General features: G+C 40.6%; 2 protein-coding genes across 5 annotated transcripts in view; one reads left to right on the forward strand and one right to left on the reverse strand.

The window, feature by feature from the left end:
* The first annotated feature begins 557 nt into the window (after positions 1-557).
* On the forward strand, positions 558-14,237 carry ankrd33bb (ankyrin repeat domain 33Bb). The gene is made up of 4 exons (XM_017719670.2): positions 558-1,353; positions 9,465-9,594; positions 11,555-11,695; positions 12,397-14,237. Exons 1-4 carry the CDS (start codon positions 928-930, stop codon positions 13,209-13,211), a joined length of 1,512 nt encoding a protein of 503 aa, XP_017575159.1. The 5' UTR covers positions 558-927; the 3' UTR covers positions 13,212-14,237.
* A 1,343-nt stretch (positions 14,238-15,580) lies between these two features.
* ctnnd2b (catenin (cadherin-associated protein), delta 2b) overlaps positions 15,581-19,718 on the reverse strand; it is a 117,407-nt gene continuing 113,269 nt past the window's right edge. For all 4 annotated transcript variants that reach the window (XM_037547586.1, XM_037547582.1, XM_017719642.2 and 1 more), the window contains one exon: positions 15,581-17,952. In XM_037547586.1, coding sequence (XP_037403483.1) covers positions 17,707-17,952 — 246 coding nt within the window. In that variant the 3' untranslated portion in view covers positions 15,581-17,706. The remainder of the gene's footprint in view (positions 17,953-19,718) is intronic.

Genomic DNA, 19,718 nt, shown 5'->3' on the forward strand with positions numbered 1-19,718 from the left:
TATGTGAGAGAGCTTTTAAAGGCAGTAAATTCTTCAGACATCTGCTTCTTATCCCCACCACTGTGAACATTTCTGAGTCTGAATTTCTCTACAATACAGCATTTTATATGAAATCACTCTGAATATCTTAACATCATTTCAAAACATAACGTTGAAAAAAAAAATGGTGAAAGGAAACTGAATGACCACTTAACTACAAAATGTTCTTTCTGATTTTTCATTTGAACTATTTTATTAATAACTCTACCTTTTGCTTGTACAGTAATGGGAAATTATGATTCACATTGATGTTTTTCAGTACATTACCGTTATTATTTATATTTGACCTACATTCAGTGTGGTGATGTAAATAGGCATTTGCATGGTCCACTGTAAATCTATCAGCAAGTTACTGTGACTAGTTATTTGTTACATGAGTAGCCAGACACAAAGTGCCACTATTGCTGTAACAGTCTGATTACTGTCTTCAGAGAGAGAGAGAGAGAGAGAGAGAGAGAGAGGGAGGCTAAAGGGATTAGGAGGCTTCAGCTTGGACAGTGGTATCTCCTGTTCCAGACACAGTTTTTCCGATGGAATTCATTCCAATGACGGTTCCTCTGGACATTCAATAAAGCAATGAAGCTTGACAGATGGCATCTCCTGGAACATATCAAGTGAAGTCTCAGCTGGATGATCAAACTGAAAATGAACTTGATTGGCTGTATAAACCCTGAACACGCACAAGAAGTTCACCCCAGACGATTCGGATAACTTCAATGGGCCAGTAAGAGGTGCAGCTTGGGGTGCTTTTGAGTTTTAATTTTATTCTTGTTCTTCATGTCAAAGGCTATCTCTGAGTATGACCGTCCACTATGTGACACTGTGAGTCCAGAGAGCTCTGGGGTTTTAGCTTTTATTGCACCTGCTGGATTCCAAGCCACAGGTTAAATGGTGCTGATAACTGGAGATTGTCCTCGAGGAGGTCTACCTGTGGTACAAGATCAGAACGGCAGCACGGATGGTCAGGTGGGAGCCTGCCGAGCATTTGCGGAATCTTCTGTCCAGAGGAGCAATGGAAATGAGGAGCATTCCAGCGGAGATGATGAGTACTTTGATGATGACGACGATGACGTCTACCAGGAATTTGAAGAGTTTGATTTCTCCCAGTTACCAGACAGCAAGAGTATTGCATCGGATGATTCCTTCTATCCACCTGATGAATCCATCACCTATCATCGGTCCCCGTTGGCTGAGAGTCCAGAACCTCTCACTTTTTTCAAGGCATGTTGCAATAATAATGCCATCATAGTCAAAATCATGATTCGCCAAGGAGTCACGGAAGAGGAAGTGCGAGAAGTGGACAAGAACAAAAGGGTAAGTTTAGATGGGAGAATCCAACAAGCTGGTTTTGTCTCAAGGCTGAACTGTAGGCGTCCACATCAATTGTCCAGTAGACAATCACTCTCCAATTACCAGTTACTGCTTTGTCTGTAGGACCCTCTACATAACCACATGTCTTTAGCATACCCAGCGTTTCCAAGTCCTGGTCCTGGACTATCTTGTCCTGCACATTTTACTGTATTCCCTGCTCCAATACACCTACGTCATCTATGTTAAAGTATGCAGAGCAGTGGTGCTCAAAATATGGTTGGAACCACTGGCCTAGAGCATAATATCTAAAAATCTTCAACTGAATGATCCGGTAAAAGAGATGCCAAAGCTTTCTGTCATCGGAGGAACAAAGTACAATGGTTATGGTGTGACAAGCGCTAAAAAAAACGGAACAATATACAAAACAAATAATGTTGGTAGGTTACTAATTGTCCAGCTCCCCCTGCGACCCAGAAGGATAAGTGGCTTAGAAGATGTGTGTGTGTGTGTGTGTGTGTGTGTGTGTGTGTGTATACTGTAAAAATATTTTTGCTCTTTCATCAGGCCAGGGGGTGGCATTAGGGCAACTTTACATGGGGCCAAATTAAACATCCTCACAGGCCAGCTTTGGCCCAGGGGACCTACTTTGGGCAGCATTGCAGCAGAACTATTTGAGGGTTGTTCCGCTTGGAAAGGAAGCTCAATGCTGGAGCCAAGTAGAGCAATTTGAAAGGTCAGGCGTCCTCTTGGAATGGTTCTGTCTAGCAACAAAGAGATCTCAAAGCTCTAAACCCCAAAGAGGAAACATTTATATAATGTTCTCTTTAGGTTTACAAATACACCAGAATGAAGGTACATTTGAACTTATTTGGGGAACCATGCAGAATTTCAGTCAGCTCATGTTAACCTGGACACGAACAAGCCAAGTTATATTTATGCAGCCACATGCAAAGATTTGGATGTCTCTTGTCAAATCACATGTTTTATAGATATTCTGAGTGAGAATACTTCAAAATGTCCTCTTACAGGGATGTGTTTGTGGAGTTTAATATACTGGGGTACATAATACATACATTTCCCAATATGTTAAGTTCACCATATAAACAGTAACCGTGCACTCAAACGCACAGACGTGTGTGCTCTGTAGAAGATGTGCTATTTTTATTTAGAAAATCAACAAAATATGCAGTTTGACCAAACAGATGTATGCGAGTCTTATGAAAGCACAATCAGACAACATAATGGCATGTTGTTCAGTTCTCTAGAATAGCTCAGCAAAGGAGATGAACCTCAAAGAATGCCGTTTGAATTTTAAGGGAAACTCGAGGCTTCTCTTTTGTACTTAAATGGTTTCATTTTGAGCTCCCATGTATATCAAATATTAACAGAGAGCATGCGTTTATTCTAGATCGTGTGAATTATGCACGTTTTGCTTATTACTAAAAGCTCATAATCTCATAATAATTAACTGTATCATATTTCTAGGAAATATTCATGGCAAAGAGAATGGCGTTGTGTGGTGGGAATAAGCTTCTTCCCAAGCCCCGAGGAGCCCGTGATTATGATATTAAAACTGATAGGTGTAGATAAGAGCGTCATGTTTATGCAAAGGTTATTATCATATCAAAGAGCTCTGCGCATGCATGACTCTCCGACCGCACTTTGGGGAATGTGTTCATTCACGCTGACGCTGCCTCTCTCTTCCCTTTTGAATTTTTCAACTGCTGCGTACAATATGCTGAATTAAAGTCAAGCAATTTAGTATATACATGTAGAAGAAGCGCACATCACATAATAAAAGGCAGGAGGATGTGCTAAGACACCAAGGAATGGACAAATACCCAGAGGAAAAGCGCAGTAGAAAGGAATCCACAACTTAAAAGCAGAAATGCGAATACCAAGGCCCACTTGAGCTGAAATTGTGGAGGACTGTCAAGAATGTTCAGGAAAAAATCTGTTTTTTTCCCCCATTAGCCCAAATGTAGTCAAAGAGCCAAGTTGCTTAGGGTGTGAAGTGTGCTTCATTAGTTTCACACTGGAGCTACAAGGCTAATGTAGCTAACAAGTAATGGAAGCTTAAGTACTCCAATTAGCATTGTGCTAATGGCATACTTGAATCAGCAAGACCTCAGACTTTCAAGGTGTTCATCTCAGCTTATGTGGTATCTGACATTGTATGACATACTATCTATCGTACTATATAAATGGAAAAGGTGCAGAAAATTCAGGCTTCAAATTGGCGTCTACCGCTTTTTATCTATGCAGCATACTTTTATTCTCTTTTTTTTGTTTGCCAAAATATAATAAAATATCTTTAAGTGGCCACCACCATAGATCCAGTGGCACATGCACTGCCAACGAGCCAGCTAGGAATAAGGGTGTTTAATAATAGACTGTCAGGCTCAAGTGACCTTAATCCCTGCACCTTAAGTTTTTGTTCGCTGGCACGCTCTTGAAGCCAGCGTCCTTCTTGTTGTCTGCTCCTGAGCTGCTGGTGTGATGCCCTGTTGACCGTGTAAATCTCAGGGGGTGGGGGTGCTCCCAGCTAAGCCTCAGAACAGATGGGAGCTCGGATTGCAGTTTGTGATCGGGCTCAAGCACATCGTAATCACGCCAGAGCTTCTAAAAGGCTCATGAAGAATCTACATGCTTAGAGTGTGCTAGCTAGCTATATCCATCCAGCAATATGTTAGCCACATTCTCAAAGTATCCGTACAAGGGCCAACATGTTAATGTCGCTGTCTAAACTACGTAATTTACATATTCATTTCATGTCATTTTTATACAATGTCCCTTTAGTGTGCAACAATTTTTTTGTTTGGTGAAAAATACGTTTTCTACCCTTTATTCAATTTACACTACTTTTAAGTAACATGACGGATGAGAACTGTTTTTATTTCATGATTTTATTTCATCTCTGCATTGATTTATTTGATTTATTTGCTTTAGATATTTTAAATTGTTTATTTTTTAAAAATGTGTTCTTATTGTTAACTGAAATATTCTTTTATTTAGATTTTACAGTATATTTGTATTTTATTGTATGTCTTAAAGGGCCTACTGTGCACTAATACAACACCTCAAGTCTTAAGATTAATAACCGAATAATAAGGGGTCGTGATGTCTAGAGTGCAAATATAGCCATTTTATTTACGGTCCAAAATGACAAGTGAACTTACATGTGTCTCTTGAGTTTTTATATGTAATATTGATAAAGATAAAGCAGTAAAAAAAAATCCAAAAATTATGTTTTCTTTGGGGCTGTTTTGCCTTATAGCGCCCTGCATGCACCTCTCCATCATAAATAGGGTTAGGTCACCAGTCCATTGCAGGGCAGACAGACAGACACAGACAGTCACTCACACCTAGGGGCAATTCAGCATGTCCAATCGGCCTGACTGCATGTCTTTGGACTGTGGGAGGAAACCGGAGAACCCGGAGGAAACCCACGCAGACACGGGGAGAACATGCAAACTCCACACAGAAAGGACTATGGTCACCCGGCCTGAATCGAACCCAGGCCCTCCTCGCTGTGAGGCGACAGCGCTACCCACCGCGCCACCGTGCCGCCCATAATAAATTTTGTGTAGACACCTCAGAAGTTTGGTTACCATCACTGCTGTTGTGAACAAACCCAGACAGATTCTGAATTGGCAAATTTCTCTAGAACGGCACATTTGACATCAAATCATTTGGAATAATTTAGTTTCTGCCTTAAAAATTTAATTATGCATAAAGGTTGAAAAATCTTTTGAAGTGGTCGAGCCAAAAGGAGCCCGAGATGGTGCCGAGGAAAGAAAAGGCCAAATGCGGTTGTTATTTGGGTTCATAGAGATAGATTTTCTTTTCGTCGAGGATTATTTTAGCCGAAATTACACTGACTTCTTTCAAACACAGCTGTGTCTAGCTAATTACTGTGTACAGAACAGAGCTTCGCCCACTGACCCACTGCTTTGTGTCTCTCCAGACTCAGAGGGAGAAACAGGGTTGCTTGCAATGGAAGACGCACTCTTTCACACTTTACTGCCTGGTACCGGCACAGAATCTGTTTGTCTTCACTAACCGTTCCTGCAGCCCCACACCGCATTACGTCGCGTCTGCGCTTTATGTTTGCTGAGCTCAGTGAATGAGTCACTTCGAACAGACAGAGGAGTTCTAAACCAAACAGAAAACAAACGCTTCTTCTCTTGCTACAACAAAGCAGGCTGGGTTAATATCTTGCAAGGGCACAGTCAAAAAGACAGGCATGTCTGAGTCATTTGCTTTAAAGCTCGTCTCCCTTGATGAACCAAGATAATTTTTTCCAACTCCTTAACTCCCACCATTGCTTAAGAAAGAAGAGTAGTTAATTATATCCTTAAAGGAATAATTAGAAAGGAATTCACACTTTTTCTTCCTCCACCTCCATTGTAGTCAGTCAGACAAGTTGAAATGTGCTTCTTTAGGACACTGGATGGCTACAAAACAGTAGTGCCAGTCATCTTGGCCTGGATTTTGTCACTTTTGTCTATTTCTATAGTTAACAGGACAGTTGAATGCACCCCTTTGGGGCAGTGCTAAAGTCAGCGGACATCCAGGGCTTAAGCCCCTTAAGCCCACCCCCCCTGGTGTCTCTCATGCTGTACCAATTATCCGTAGTGCTGACACAACCCTCAATATTGTGCTAAGTTAAAGTCAGCAAATTCTCTTTAAGTTACACCATTCTTTGCCAACATCTTGTCTAATTAGGAGCCTGCTTGTGTTAATGGACTAAAACACCTGACCACACATGATATTTACTGATCACAAACACTTCTGACAGCTTGCAGACTCTCTTCTGATCTAAAATGTCAACAATTAAATGCAGTTTTGGGTCACTCACCCTTTCTCTCGGCTCCTTTAGTGTTCTATCTGCGTAACATGTCTGTCGCTCTCATCTATTCTTTCCTGTCTCCACTCATCATCTGTCTCATGTGTCTGTCTCTCTCTGCTCTCCATGTTGCAGTTTAATTTGCTTGTCTACAGGCTTGTCTGTGGTTCTAAAACGTCATGTACTTCCCCTCTTCTTACTTTTTATCTGCGAAATGGCAAAATAGCAAGCTTACATGGATGTCCACTTTAAATGACCTCCAGCTCAGTTTATGAATCCTGGGCAAATGGATCATTTTATATCACAACACTTTACAGTGAAGAAGAAATCATTTCAGATAGTTCAATGAATTCATTTAACATAGTTTAATTGTTGATTTCTGAAAAAGATCAGTAGTAAATCGACATGGGTTTTTATAAGATTTCTCGTAAGCAGCTCTGAAGGATTTCAGTAAAAAGGACTGGCGTCATAACTGATGAACCTAAGGTGAAAAAAGATTCAGGGCTGGCTTAAAATGTCAAACAGCATCCCACGTATATTCACAGGTGCTTCCCTTTTAATAACTGCTTACTACACTGTATAAAAATCAAACTGGTAAAATCCAATAAGAACAGCTTTCAGAGGACCTAAAGTGGCCTTTCTCAGAGCTGATAAAGGGTGTGAAGAGATATCAATTATCATCAGATATCATTTAGGGATACCGTTACCAACAGTAAAAGAATTTAATCAAGAAATGAGAGAAATGGAAACAAACAACAGAAAAAAGTCTTATGAATCTAAAACAAACAGCACAAGATCACAAAGTTTTAGAAGCAAGTGGCATAAAATCTCCCATCTCTATAGTCAACTGCACACTGTACAGGGAATATCTGGGGAAAAAAATGTCAGGAAGCCACATGGCAGCATATGCACAAGAACACATAAGATGTGCAAGAACATGCCTAGAAACTAACAGGAAAAAGTATATGTGGCAAAAGAACACCACTGCTTATGAAGATAATTCCTACAGTCCAATATAGAGGAAGCTCACTGATCATTTTGGGCAGGTGTCTTTTATTAGGCACTGGAGCGCTGAACATCTCTGGATTTATCCACAAACAGCTGCTTTGCTGTGGTCCTGTGTTGGCATGGGGTGTACGAATGTGGAGGTCACCACGACCTTGAGAATTAGGTGTGTGCCCACTGTGTAAGTTCTGTTTCAGCACCCTCACTACTAGTCAGCTTGCTGATCCTGAAGAGGCAGGAGGCTTTAGGAGTTCAGAAAAGGGTTTTCCTTCTCAAATCATCTTAAGAGAGCCTAACATTTTGCTTCCTATAAAATATGATGAGGTTCGCTCACATAGGCCCTTAAACTCCTTTCTGGGAGCTACCGTGTTTCTGGCATCTCTAAATTTCATACTATTCTCATTCTTGGATGGTAGTAAATTGCAAGCATTGCAAAAACCCCTACAAGATCATTTATACCAACTAATGTCACCAGATTCAGTTTTTAAAAGGGACTTAAAAGAATTCTGTGTGTGACTCCAAATGGAAAGACCTTTTGCCCTTTGAATGGCTCCTTCAATCAGCCTGAAAAACTACAGCATGATATAATCAATAACAAAAGCAAATTCCATTTATACAGGTTTTAATATCTTTTCTTCCTACTGTACTGTCATTTAATCCTTGAAAACCAGTTGCAGCAACAAGCTGAAGGCTCCTCATCACCCCAAACATACAGATTCTTTTGAGTTTGACAGGCTGTACATAAACGCAATGTACATCTCACTTGGTCTCCATTCTGAGATAAATATCAGCAGCCGACGATCCTAGGGGAGTTCCCTGCTAAATCTTGACTAATAGTCTTTATGGGGCTGACCATCTGCCTTCACAACTACCCCATAATCACATCTTCACTGCAGCAGTACTATACTGTAGCATGTGCATGATATAGCATAGAGAACGCTACATTCACCATGTTCTCTCTATGTTCCCTCATAGTATGTGCTCATCTTTACATCTCCTAGCGATTTTAGTCTTTAATGGCTAAACTGTTTGAGGTTATACAAAAATCAATTTACTGTCTACATTTTTACAGTAATTTACAGTAAATGCACAGTATAAATTTACATTCATACTCATATATCCAAGTGTTTATTTATTACAGTACTGGGAACACTGATGGATACTTACACAGCTGCCATATCTCATTTTACTGACTAAAGCAGTCTATTTGTGGCTTACTGCTACACTTTTCTTTTGGTCTAAGATCAAACTCACAAAGTCAAGCGTTTAAATACGTTCTAAACGCAAACCTCTTGATCCAGTGGACACTGTGACTCTCTGGATTATGACCTCATGGCTCTAGCGACCCGCCTGCTAAATTCATTAATCTCTTCGTTCTTGAAGGATGATCCACTCACCTTGTTGAGTCCCTGTCCTTAAATAACCTACAGGCAGTGACCGTAACTGATAGATCAGCGTAAAGATTCTAGCTCCAGTTCTGGGGACCATTTGTCTTGCACAGTTTCCTGCATTTGTGTCCAGCACACCTGATACAGCTGATGAAGAGATATATCATGTGTTTTTAGTCAGAGATTGCTTGGAAGTGTGTAGGGTGGGGGTCCCCAGGATTAGGCCAGTGATTTCTCAGCTCAACTAGTCAGGGATTCTCAAATCCAGATCTCCACACCCACCATGATGCAGAGTTCCAAGTAATCTCGATCACACCTGGTAAACATGTGATCTGATAATTACCAAGCTTTTCATGATTAATTGATCAGTTTGGGGCAGGAAATATATGATATTTGATCTAAGAATGCCTTATGTAGGCCATTGGTTCTTAAACTTGTGGAGTTTTGCTCTTTATCAGGTCCCAGAATACTTGTACCAAGTGTTCAGTTATTAACTGCTCAGTTCTGGTGGTTAGGAGCTGGAACACAGCAAAACTTCACTAACCAGCTGAGGGTTCCTGGGACTAAGCCAGGAAACACTTGTTTAGGGCTTTGTTCACTGCACAAATCCTCAGGTTGAGATTCTGAATTAGGGCCCCACCAATGAAATGAAATCCGCCAACATTATGGTTCCATTACCTTATCTGCATTAGCGAAAATCCAACTGATAAAGCAGCAGTAATATGTATGAGAAAAAAAAAAAACACCACTCAAGAGTCAGGAAACACTTGTTTAAGGCCTTTACCTGTGCTTTTTAAAAAACCTCTTGTCATCAAGAAATATGATCTCTGCACACCAAGAAGGTAACCCATATTATGTTTTGTGGACGACAGACAGGCTTGATAGTGGCGTGCTACCAGGGTTACGTGGATGTGGTCATCGCTCTCACGCAGTGTCCGTACGTGAACGTGAACTGGCAAGACAACGAGGGAAACACTGCCCTAATTACAGCTGCACAAGCAGGTAGATGAGACAGAACCACATATAAAACCTGAAAGCATATCATTACATTTGAAAAATAGTACTTGAATGCATTTTTGTTGAATGTATGGACATGAATGTTGCTGGTCTGAGTACCTACAGGTAACTTAATTCACCACAAAGAACTGCTTAGGTCTGGAAATTCCAGCTAAAATGGCTGCACTACAGTCAAACTTTGTGGTCATCTTACTCACAATGAGGTCATAACTGTATTGAAAATTACAACCCCAATTCCAATGAAGTTGGGACGTTGTGTAAAACAAATAAAAACAGAATACAATGATTTGCAAATCCTTTTCAACCTATATTCAATTGAATACACTACAAAGACAAGATATTTAATGTTCAAATGGATAAACTTTATTGTTTTTTGCAGATATTCACTCATTTTGAATTTGATGCCTGCAACACGTTCCAAAGAAGTTAAGACAGGGGCAACAAAAGAGTGAGAAAGTTGAGGAATGCTCCAAAAACACCTGTTTGGAACATTCCACAGGTGAACAGGTTAATTGGAAACTAATGAGTGTCATGATTGGGTATAAAGGGAGCATCATGGAAAGGCTCAGTATTTCACAAGCAAGGATGGGGCGAGGTTCACCACTTTGTGAACAACTGCGTGAGCAAATAGTCCAACAGTTTAAGAACAATGTTTCTCAATGTGCAGTCGCAAGGAATTTAGGGATTTCATCATCTACAGTCCATAATATCATCAAAAGATTCAGAGAATCTGGAGAAATCTCTGCAAGTAAGCAGCAAGGCAGAAGACTAACATTGAATGCCCGTGACCTTCGATCCCTCAGGCGGCACTGCATTAAAAACCAACATCATTCTGTAACGGATATTCCCACATGGGCTCAGGAACACTTCAGAAAACCACTGTCAGTGAACACAGTTCGTCGCTCCATCTACAAGTGCAAGTTAAAAATCTGCCATGCAAAGCGAAAGCCATATATCAACAACACCCAGAAACGCCGCCAGTTCTCTGGACCTGAACTCATCTCAGATGGACTGACGCGAAGTGGAAAAGTGTCCTGTGGTCTGACGAGTCCACATTTCAAATGGTTTTTGGAAATCATGGACGTCGTGTCCTCCGGGCCAAAGAGGAAAAGGACTGTCCGGATTGTTATCAGTGCAAAGTTCAAAAGCCAGCATCTCTGATGATATGGGGGTGTGTTAGTGCCCATGGCATGGCTAACTTGCACATCTGTGAAGGACCATTAATGCTGAAAGGTACATACAGGTTTTGGAGCAACATATGCTGCCATCCAAGCAGCGTCTTTTTCAGGAACGTCCTGCTTATTTCAGCAAGATAATGCCAAGCCACATTCTGCACGTGTTACAACAGCGTGGCTTCGTAGTAAAAGAGTGCAGGTACTAGACTGGCCTGCCTGCAGTCCAGACCTGTCTCCCATTGAAAATGTGTGGCGCATTATGAAGCGCAAAATACGACAACGGAGACCCCGGACTGTTGAGCAAGTGAAGTTGTAGATCAAGCAAGTATGGGAAAGTATTTCACCTACAAAGCTTCAACAATTAGTGTCCTCAGTTCCCAAATGCTTATTGAGTGTTGTTAAAAGGAAAGGTGATGTAACACAGTGGTAAACATGCCCCGTCCCAACTTCTTTGGAACGTGTTGCAGGCATCAAATTCAAAATGAGTGAATATTTGCAAAAAACAATAAAGTTTGAACATTAAATATCTTGTCTTTGTAGTGTATTCAATTGAATATAGGTTGAAAAGGATTTGCAAATCATCTTATTCTGTTTTTATTTATGTTTTACACAACGTCCCAACTTCATTGGAATTGGGGATGTAATTGCACACACAGGTTTGTTGAATCATTGGGCAGTGCTGTAAGTCAGGCTGCTTAGGCACAAAGTAATTAAGCAAAAACGTCTGTGTTTATAACTAATGAAATGTTATGTCTGTAACTGAAATTCAGGTCACATTATGATCACCAACTATCTGCTGAATTACTTTTCTGGACTGGACATCGAACGCAGGAACTGCCATGGCTTCACAGCCATGATGAAGGCGGCCATGCAGGGCCGGGCCGACTGTGTTCGAGCCCTAATGATGTCAGGTACCGTACTGCAGAACTTCATATTCCATTTGTTTCTCAGTAGAGATGTCTCAGGCATTTTCCCAGCTCTGATTCATCCCACTGGGTATTTATCAAGCCGTTCATGAGCCGAGTCAGGTGTGTCAGAGCAGGGAGGGTATAAAATTGTTCACCGCACAAGGTCTCAGGTTGAGATTCTGAATTAGGGCCCCACCAATATATCATATAGCTGATGAAATCTGCCAACATTATGGTTCCATTGCCTTATCTGCATTCCAACTGATCCAACTGATAAAGCGTATGTGTGAGAAAAAAAAAAAAACAACACACTCAAGAATGGAATGTTATTTTGAACAACAACCAAACAGTATTAGGCTGGAAATGCTGTACTACACCATATAAACACATAAAGACAAAGTGACCAGCTGTTGTTGAAAAAAATCTACATTTCGAGAGTTTATGTTGTTTATTTATCTATCTATTTGAAAGGCTAGGGTTCAGGTGATTTTTAAGTGTCTTGTTTATATTATTTAAGGCTGAGATTCTGCTATTCAAGTTTATCTATCTATCTATCTATCTATCTATCTATCTATCTATCTATCTATTTAATGACATCAACCAATTTTATAGTTAGAAATTCTGGTTCCTTGAAATTGCTATCACCAATTTTTTCTGAATCATTACTGTTTATGGCCATGTTTTTTTGTACTGCACTCCTGTAGGAGCAGACATCGAAGCGAGAGACTACGGACGCAAGCTGACACCACGTGAATGGGCCCTCTTCACGGGCCGCCATGAGACCGCACGGGTGATTTTACGGCTGATGGCACAGCCGTGTGCCGAGCAGTTCTGTGACTCCTTCAGCATGGAGTGGCCTGCACTAAGGGAGCTGGTGGAGCAGGCACAGGAACCCAAATCGTGCTGGAGGACAATATCAGAGCGTGCCTGCGCTGCGTTTGTCTTCAGGACGAAGACGGAACCGCTGGAGGAGGGTGTATTGGACTATATGGTGCGCATGACCACAGCACTGGCCAGCCCGCTGGTGGCCATAGCCTGCCACACTGTGTGTCCAGGGAGCCCACCCTGTGTGGGCAAACGGCGGCCACCAGTGCCGGATATTCTCCGCAAGCAGCGGCTGGATGAGCTGAGGAGGCTGGGGCCCGAACGCCTCAGCAATTACAAGCGCCTCTTCCAGAACTCTCGTGTGCTGCTGGTGCCCAAGAAGCGGGAGCGGCGTGCCAGCCTGCAGCCTCCTGCGCTGCATGATATGGCGCTGGCTTCAACCGTGGCACTGCGCAGGAGCAGCCTGCTACCGCTGCATATGATGCGCAGGAGCAGCGTACGACCTGGTATGGTGGTGCCCAAGGTACGCCTTTGCAAGGCCCCGCCACCCACTTACGTGCCCGAGAGGATCCGTCACAGGGGAGATTCGCAGTACCTACAGGTGCCCAAATGGAAGTACAAGGCTTTAAAGGAGGAGAGAAAACAAATGGAGCAGGGCAACAAGCTGAAATTTCCCGTTGTACGGAGGAGATGATGCTGACTTTTAATCTGGAAAACGCTCCCTTGCTGTCGTTTGGGGGTTCCTCTGGGAAGGAGTCGTATTTCCTACAGCAGTGGTTTCCAACCCTGTTCCTGACAGAGTAGCCCTGCCCTGCACATTTTTATGTTTTCCAATCTCGAATACACTCACTTCAGCTCAGGAAGGGCTTGTTAAAGTCAGTGTTAATATAATTACATTAATATTGCAGTCCGTACCGTGACATATTTCCAAGTTAAACGTAGTTTTAGGGAGGGTTTCTGAGCTAGCTGAGCATTTCACACGATCATAGGTGGAGATGGTGGGAGGGAGAGGTGAAACATGACATTATTCGTTAATATTTTTCCCTCAGCCTACTGATGCAAGGTTATGTAATCAAAATTCAGGAGACGTTTTCAAGACCAGCAAACGTCTCTATACTATGATCAGATTATGGAATAACAAGACTTTTTGTCCTTTAATCGCAGTGTATGATAAACATACTTATTCGACTAGCCACATTTCGATTTCAGGTTGACCTTAATTACCTGATTAGTTTGAGCATATATATTAATGCAGGAAAAACACAAAAATATGCAGAGCCAAGGCTGGAAACAACTGCCCTACAGCCTATAGAGGGTAATGGCACTCTCATTCGTCCAAAGACAGTAGACTGATATCGGCTTTGTCCCTTCAGCTACATCATATTTGGCCTTTGAGAAGTCTGAATGACTTATTTCAACTGATTTTGACACATACAATACACAATACATTTCTTACCTTTCAGACAGACATAACACAGTTAGAAGTGCATTTATCTCATGTTGAGGGTCTTGCTCTTTATGAGATACTTACAATTTGATACTTCAATTATGTCTAATTATTTTTCTTACACATGTATTTCTTGTGTTGTTATGGGACTTTAAATGTCGTGGCACAAACTTCTTGAAAGAAAATTCACTCATTAATATTTCATGTGAACATATTACATGCTTACTGCCTAACTCTATTATTAAAGACAACAAATACTCTTCTTTGTTATAATCTGAGTGGAACAAGTTGATCTTCATGTTACTTCTGTGAAACTTCACTTAATTTTATAGCCCATGTATTGTGTCTTATAATAATGGGGCCATATGTCATCTAGATTCACAGCTGCTGCAGTGAAAACTGTGAGAAGATGAATAGACTTGAAGATAATGGTAGGGTGTGTACCTTTAGTAGAACTCTGCAGCATGAGGAGTGTAGAGACTTTCCAGCAGGGGACAGTATTGTACCTACATAGCAGTGCAGATGCTCAGCCTCAACATACAGCTCAAGAAATATTCTCATCTTTGTTCTCTCAGTGGGTGGGCCTGTAATTAATATCCTAAAAAGATTCCAGAGAATAAGAATTATCACAGTGAAATTAACAACAAAGGTGAATATCTAGGCGACTCTGACAGGCAATAATCATGGGTAATTCCTACATTTACATTATGAGTAGCTATGGCTATGAACCCTCAATTATTTTGAGAATATTGTTATACACAGTACAGTGTGGTAATAAAGAGTGATTGGTGTTAAGGACACCTCTATGCAGTTACATGTCAGTGCTGACATTCTTCACTCTGAATATTATGTTTAAGATTAATAACAATTGTAAAAATATTTGAGAATTGCATACTGCATTTAGGATTATGCATTTTAGTGACTGAGGTAGGCTATTACAGCAGTCGTTGTTTTGAATGCCATCTGGATTTGTTTTAAAAAAAAAAAACATCTGTGATTTTCCTTGTAGCGCTGGTCATAATGCTGTTTTGAAAAATCAGATTTTTGAGGCAAGCTGACAGCCACATACTCGCACTGTCAAAATATCTATTTGGGGGAAAATAATAAAGCACCATGATAAAAGTCTATTCAGAGCCACACTGCAATCTCATCTGGCCCTGATGGCTATCTGAGGACTCCATCTAAAGTAAATTACACTGAAACTCAAACCAGCATAACAAATCTTTGATGCGGCCAAAATTATTTAGATTATGCCTTGATTCTACTATAATAAGTAAACAAAGACAATGTTCCAAGGCAGGTGAAGTGTTTCTTGAGTTAATTTAGGTACATAAATCTGCAAGAGTACACAATGAGGTTCTGCATTTTTCGGGGTAAAACACTTTGACTGAACTTAACAGATTATACAAACAAATAACAGCAGAAGTCCATTTTCAGATGAGTCTTGCTAAACGTAATCAATTTCTTTGTATTAATGACTGGTGCTCATGAAATGATCACAAAACTTTTTTTTTTCCCATAGTCAGTTTTTTATCTTATAGCAGTTGCAGTCTGGCAATAAAAAGGTTCACAATTCTCTCAAACACTTTGTCTAGCAACAAAAAAATGTACTTACATTTCCAATACAGGTTGTCAGACATGTCTACTTTTTCCACAAATATTTTGCATGTTTTTTTTTCCATGTTCACTATTGATAGTGCTGAAAGATATGTGAGACAAATTCAGGAAATATCATTCCGTTTCCTTGCATCTGACAGTTATCTCTAAATTCAAAATGATATGGAGGGAAGACCAGGGCTTGCCGCCACACTTCAAAGGGTCCTCAACCACTTCAGATTAAGTAATAGCTCGAGCAGAGGCTGTGACTGCTGCTCATTCTGTCTGTCTTTTAGTCTGAGAGGAGGAGCATTCACCGCGCTGCTCCTTCAGAGAACGAAGGTAAGATGTCCTGAGATAAGAGAGAGGGGCAATCACAACTGGAAATCACTTTTCTATAAGCAAGCCAAGACTAGCAGCACACTTTTGCAGTGTTGTATGCCTCGATTACACTCTGGGCATGAAAAGCTTTCAAAACGGCTCTGATATTTAGAAAGGTAGCAACATCAAATGGCAAACATTTTCTTGACACCAAAATGCACATCGTTTTTTTTTAGCACCGTTTCTGATCAGTGTTAGAAATTTGGATACATCATTCATCTCTGTGACTGGAGCCCTGGTCTCACCTGTTTCACACAGCAACAACATGACGACAGGAGGGCAACAGTTTGGAGTGTAAATTTGGATCAGAAATTAACGTGAACAAAACCCTACATGTATTCTAAGTACTTTTTTTTTCTTCATAATGTTGCTGCATTAGGTGACATCCACATCTGCACATAAAAAGTATATATATATATATTTGTATTTATATAATATATATTCATACTCTATTGACATTAGTCTACGATGAACTTAAGAACCACTGATTTCTGGAAGAAAAAAAAAAAGATGATTTGTTCAATTGTCTATTTTACAACACAGCGTAAACTAATTGTACATTTTAGGAGAGATACTAGCTCTGAAAGGCCGTGTCCCTCCGAGCATTATTCCAGTCTTGTTGTAGTGCGTGTGGCTATATGCCGTTGACACGTTATAAAACAAACAAACAAACAAAAAAAGCATTTACAAACTGGTATCATAACAACCAATGATGTTGACGTTGAATGTAAACTTCAGCGTCAGCTTGGTGGTACCCCCTGGCTCAGGGACAACCACGTTTGGCACATTTTACAAAAATGGAGCACAGATCGTTGGGAGCCTAGTGGAACCATACAGTTTCAGTTCAAATGTGATTAAAACACAAAATTAGAGCCTGTCGCTGAATCTTTACAGAGCATTAAAAAAAAGAGCAGAATGAGGCTAAAAATGTTTATCAGTAAACACTTGCCAGGCAGTGCAGCACTCGGCGCATGGAATGACGTTTAGTGTTGTAATCTCAGCTGTTCTCAAAAAAAGACGTCTGAGTAAACTACAGCCTACCTTTTCTGCTGCCAAAACATACCTTACCTACAGAAGAGAAAGTTTAAGTCATGTATCCTTTTCTCTGTTTCCCAGCATACCAGAAAAATGATATTTTGAGCCACAGGGGAGGACACAGTAGTTTTTTTTTTTCCTGTAATATACACAATGTAACTTGTATCTACATCTGCAATATACAACAAATACTTTACACTAGAATTAAGAAGTTAAAAAGAGGAGGTACAAAATAAAGATAATGAACAAAAAAGATAAAAAGGCTCTGAGAAGCTCCTCGTGAAAAGAGCTCTCCATTAAAAAGCAGGTCAAACGCAAACAAATGTCCTAAAAACGCATCAGAACTATTTTCCTCAGCTTGTATTAAATGATGTACTGATTTCTTGTGCTTCACATACCCACCTCTTCTCTCTGCCATGTATTTACAGCTTTCCCTACCGCTTTCCCAACGTTCCTGCATTCTCTCAGCAGCCTTAAAGACTGTCCATACGCTTTGGGCCTCTGTTCCGTAAAACACATTCCCTTAGCCTTTCTCCACATTTTCTTCTTCTTCTTTTTCACATACAGTCTCTGATAGCCTCAGTGAATGAACAGCTAGTGGAATCCTCAGTCCAATCCACACTGAAGCGGAGTGTCCATGTGTGAGTGAGTGTGAGTGTCCGGTAGTGTTCATGCACATGCGGGGCTGGTTTCTCACTGTGTATCGGTTCCTCAGCCCGGCCTACCGCCTCTACACCCAGGAATCAGGTGAGGCAGGGTAGTGACTCGTCTCGTAGTTCAGTTCGCTGTAGGGCCTAGAGGCTGAATAGAAGTCCACATAGTTCCCAGTGGACTTCAGGCCCAGGTGCATGGTGCCGTCGGCAGCGGCTGGAGGGCGCTGGTGCGCTTGGTCCTCATAGTAAGCCTCCTCGAAGTTCGCTCCTGGGGGAGTCTGGAAGGGAGGGTAGGCCTCTGGAGGGTTGCCTTGAGCTGAGACCTGGCAGCACCCAGAGAGAGCAAGGGTAAGAACAGCACATGCAGGACTACTGTTCCTGACAGACTACAGCTTCAAATGATCGTTTGGCCAGATATTATATTTATTTACACAATTTACTCCAAATGTAGCCGATCAGCCAGGACATGTTTTGTGTCTGAATTTTGCTTCTTTAGTTATCCAATGGAGCATGAAATTCTATTAACTATAGAAATAGGTATGTTTCCACTATATCTTCCTAACCTACTATAAAAAATGATATATATTACATAACTAAAATAATAGTAGAAGCCATCTTAAAGTGTGAATTTCATCTGTACTTTTGTCCATCTTTATAGATAACATTTTTTTAGAAACAACATAATCTATTGTATATTACTTGCAGCTGTATAATGTAAGGTAATGCTGAGTAATGAAATAATGATTCAAAAGACAGAAGCATTGGGTCAGACTCAGTTTGTCATCTGTCTTTTTGTAGTAGTGTCACACACACAGACTCTTGGGGTCCAAAGCACAACAGACACAACCTTATACAAAATGTTCTTCATGCTGTGTGCAATTACACATTTCTACCTGAGAGCACTCCAAATCTGCAAAACTTACATAGTGTAACTTTAAGTACTTTATGCAGTTTGATATGAGTGTGTGATGACTTTGAACAGTGCTAATTGGTGCGGTATAAGGTTCCATTTCTTGTTAGCTACATTGGCCATATCTCCAGTGCAAAAATAAAAGAAGCAAACTTCAGACAATAACATACCCTGGCTCATTGACTGGATTTGAGGTAAAGGGGAAAATGTGTAGATTTGATTTTTGCTGTTGTATTACTTTACAACAGCAGCTATGGGACTGACAGAGGCACTAGAATGTCATCCTTCTGAATAAACAAAAACTCAATAACCTTTAAATGAATGGTTGTTTTGTTAACCATTTACACATTCCTCAGGCCATTAAAAGACCTGGCACATATATGTAACACAACATACTGACATACAAACTTCACAGGTTATTAAAAAAGAATAAGAATAATACAAATAAATAAATGAATTATTATAGATAGATAGATAGATAGATAGATAGATAGATAGATAGATAGATAGATAGATAGATAGATAGATAGATAGATAGATAGATAGATGGGGGGGGGCTTATTTCTTATTTATGTGCATTTAGATTAGAAGTGATTCACACATTTGAATGAGACTGTTTCCTGCTGCTCCAGACAGCTAATCAGCACAATCACAGTTATTAAATAGAAATAAATGCTACTGACAGCAGTCTGTGCCACCTTGATTAATGTCTGAGGATTATAACAAAACAAATTTGGTAAAAAGTGGAAGGAAGCTGTGGCCAATTTAATCACGAGGATCTCTCAATACATGTGTATTTGTTTACAAGCAGATCTTGAGTACTCCAACACGGAGGACGCTCATACGTATCACCTCAGACAGAGAACAACAGACAATGCGGCGTCTGTGTGTGTATATCTATGCAGAGCACCCTTTTTCTCTGCTCTACTCATAAGAGCAGCAGAGTCATAACTCCTGGCTTCCCATCAGCTGTGAGGCGGAGTTTGAGGTGTCTGAACAGTGAGCTAGAGGTGAGGAAGGCAGATATCTAGGTAAATAAAAAGAGAACTTTTTTAAAAAACAAAAACTCTGATCCACAGCTGTACCACCTGTAGTATTTTTGCACCTGTGATGAGATTCAGCACAAAGCCTTACACATTCTTCTTTTTACTTTGCTCCTAACTACAAAACCACAACTGA

The sequence above is a fragment of the Pygocentrus nattereri genome, chromosome 2 (assembly GCF_015220715.1).
Source record: "Pygocentrus nattereri isolate fPygNat1 chromosome 2, fPygNat1.pri, whole genome shotgun sequence".
Lineage (NCBI taxonomy): Eukaryota > Metazoa > Chordata > Actinopteri > Characiformes > Serrasalmidae > Pygocentrus > Pygocentrus nattereri.

Coding starts and splice junctions, on each gene's coding strand:
- ankrd33bb (XM_017719670.2), top strand. CDS start 928: ATGGTGCTGATAACTGGAGATTGTCCTCGAGGAGGTCTACCTGTGGTA. Junction 9,595..11,554: donor AATTACAGCTGCACAAGCAG/GTAGATGAGACA, acceptor ACTGAAATTCAG/GTCACATTATGATCACCAAC. Junction 11,696..12,396: donor TCGAGCCCTAATGATGTCAG/GTACCGTACTGC, acceptor GCACTCCTGTAG/GAGCAGACATCGAAGCGAGA.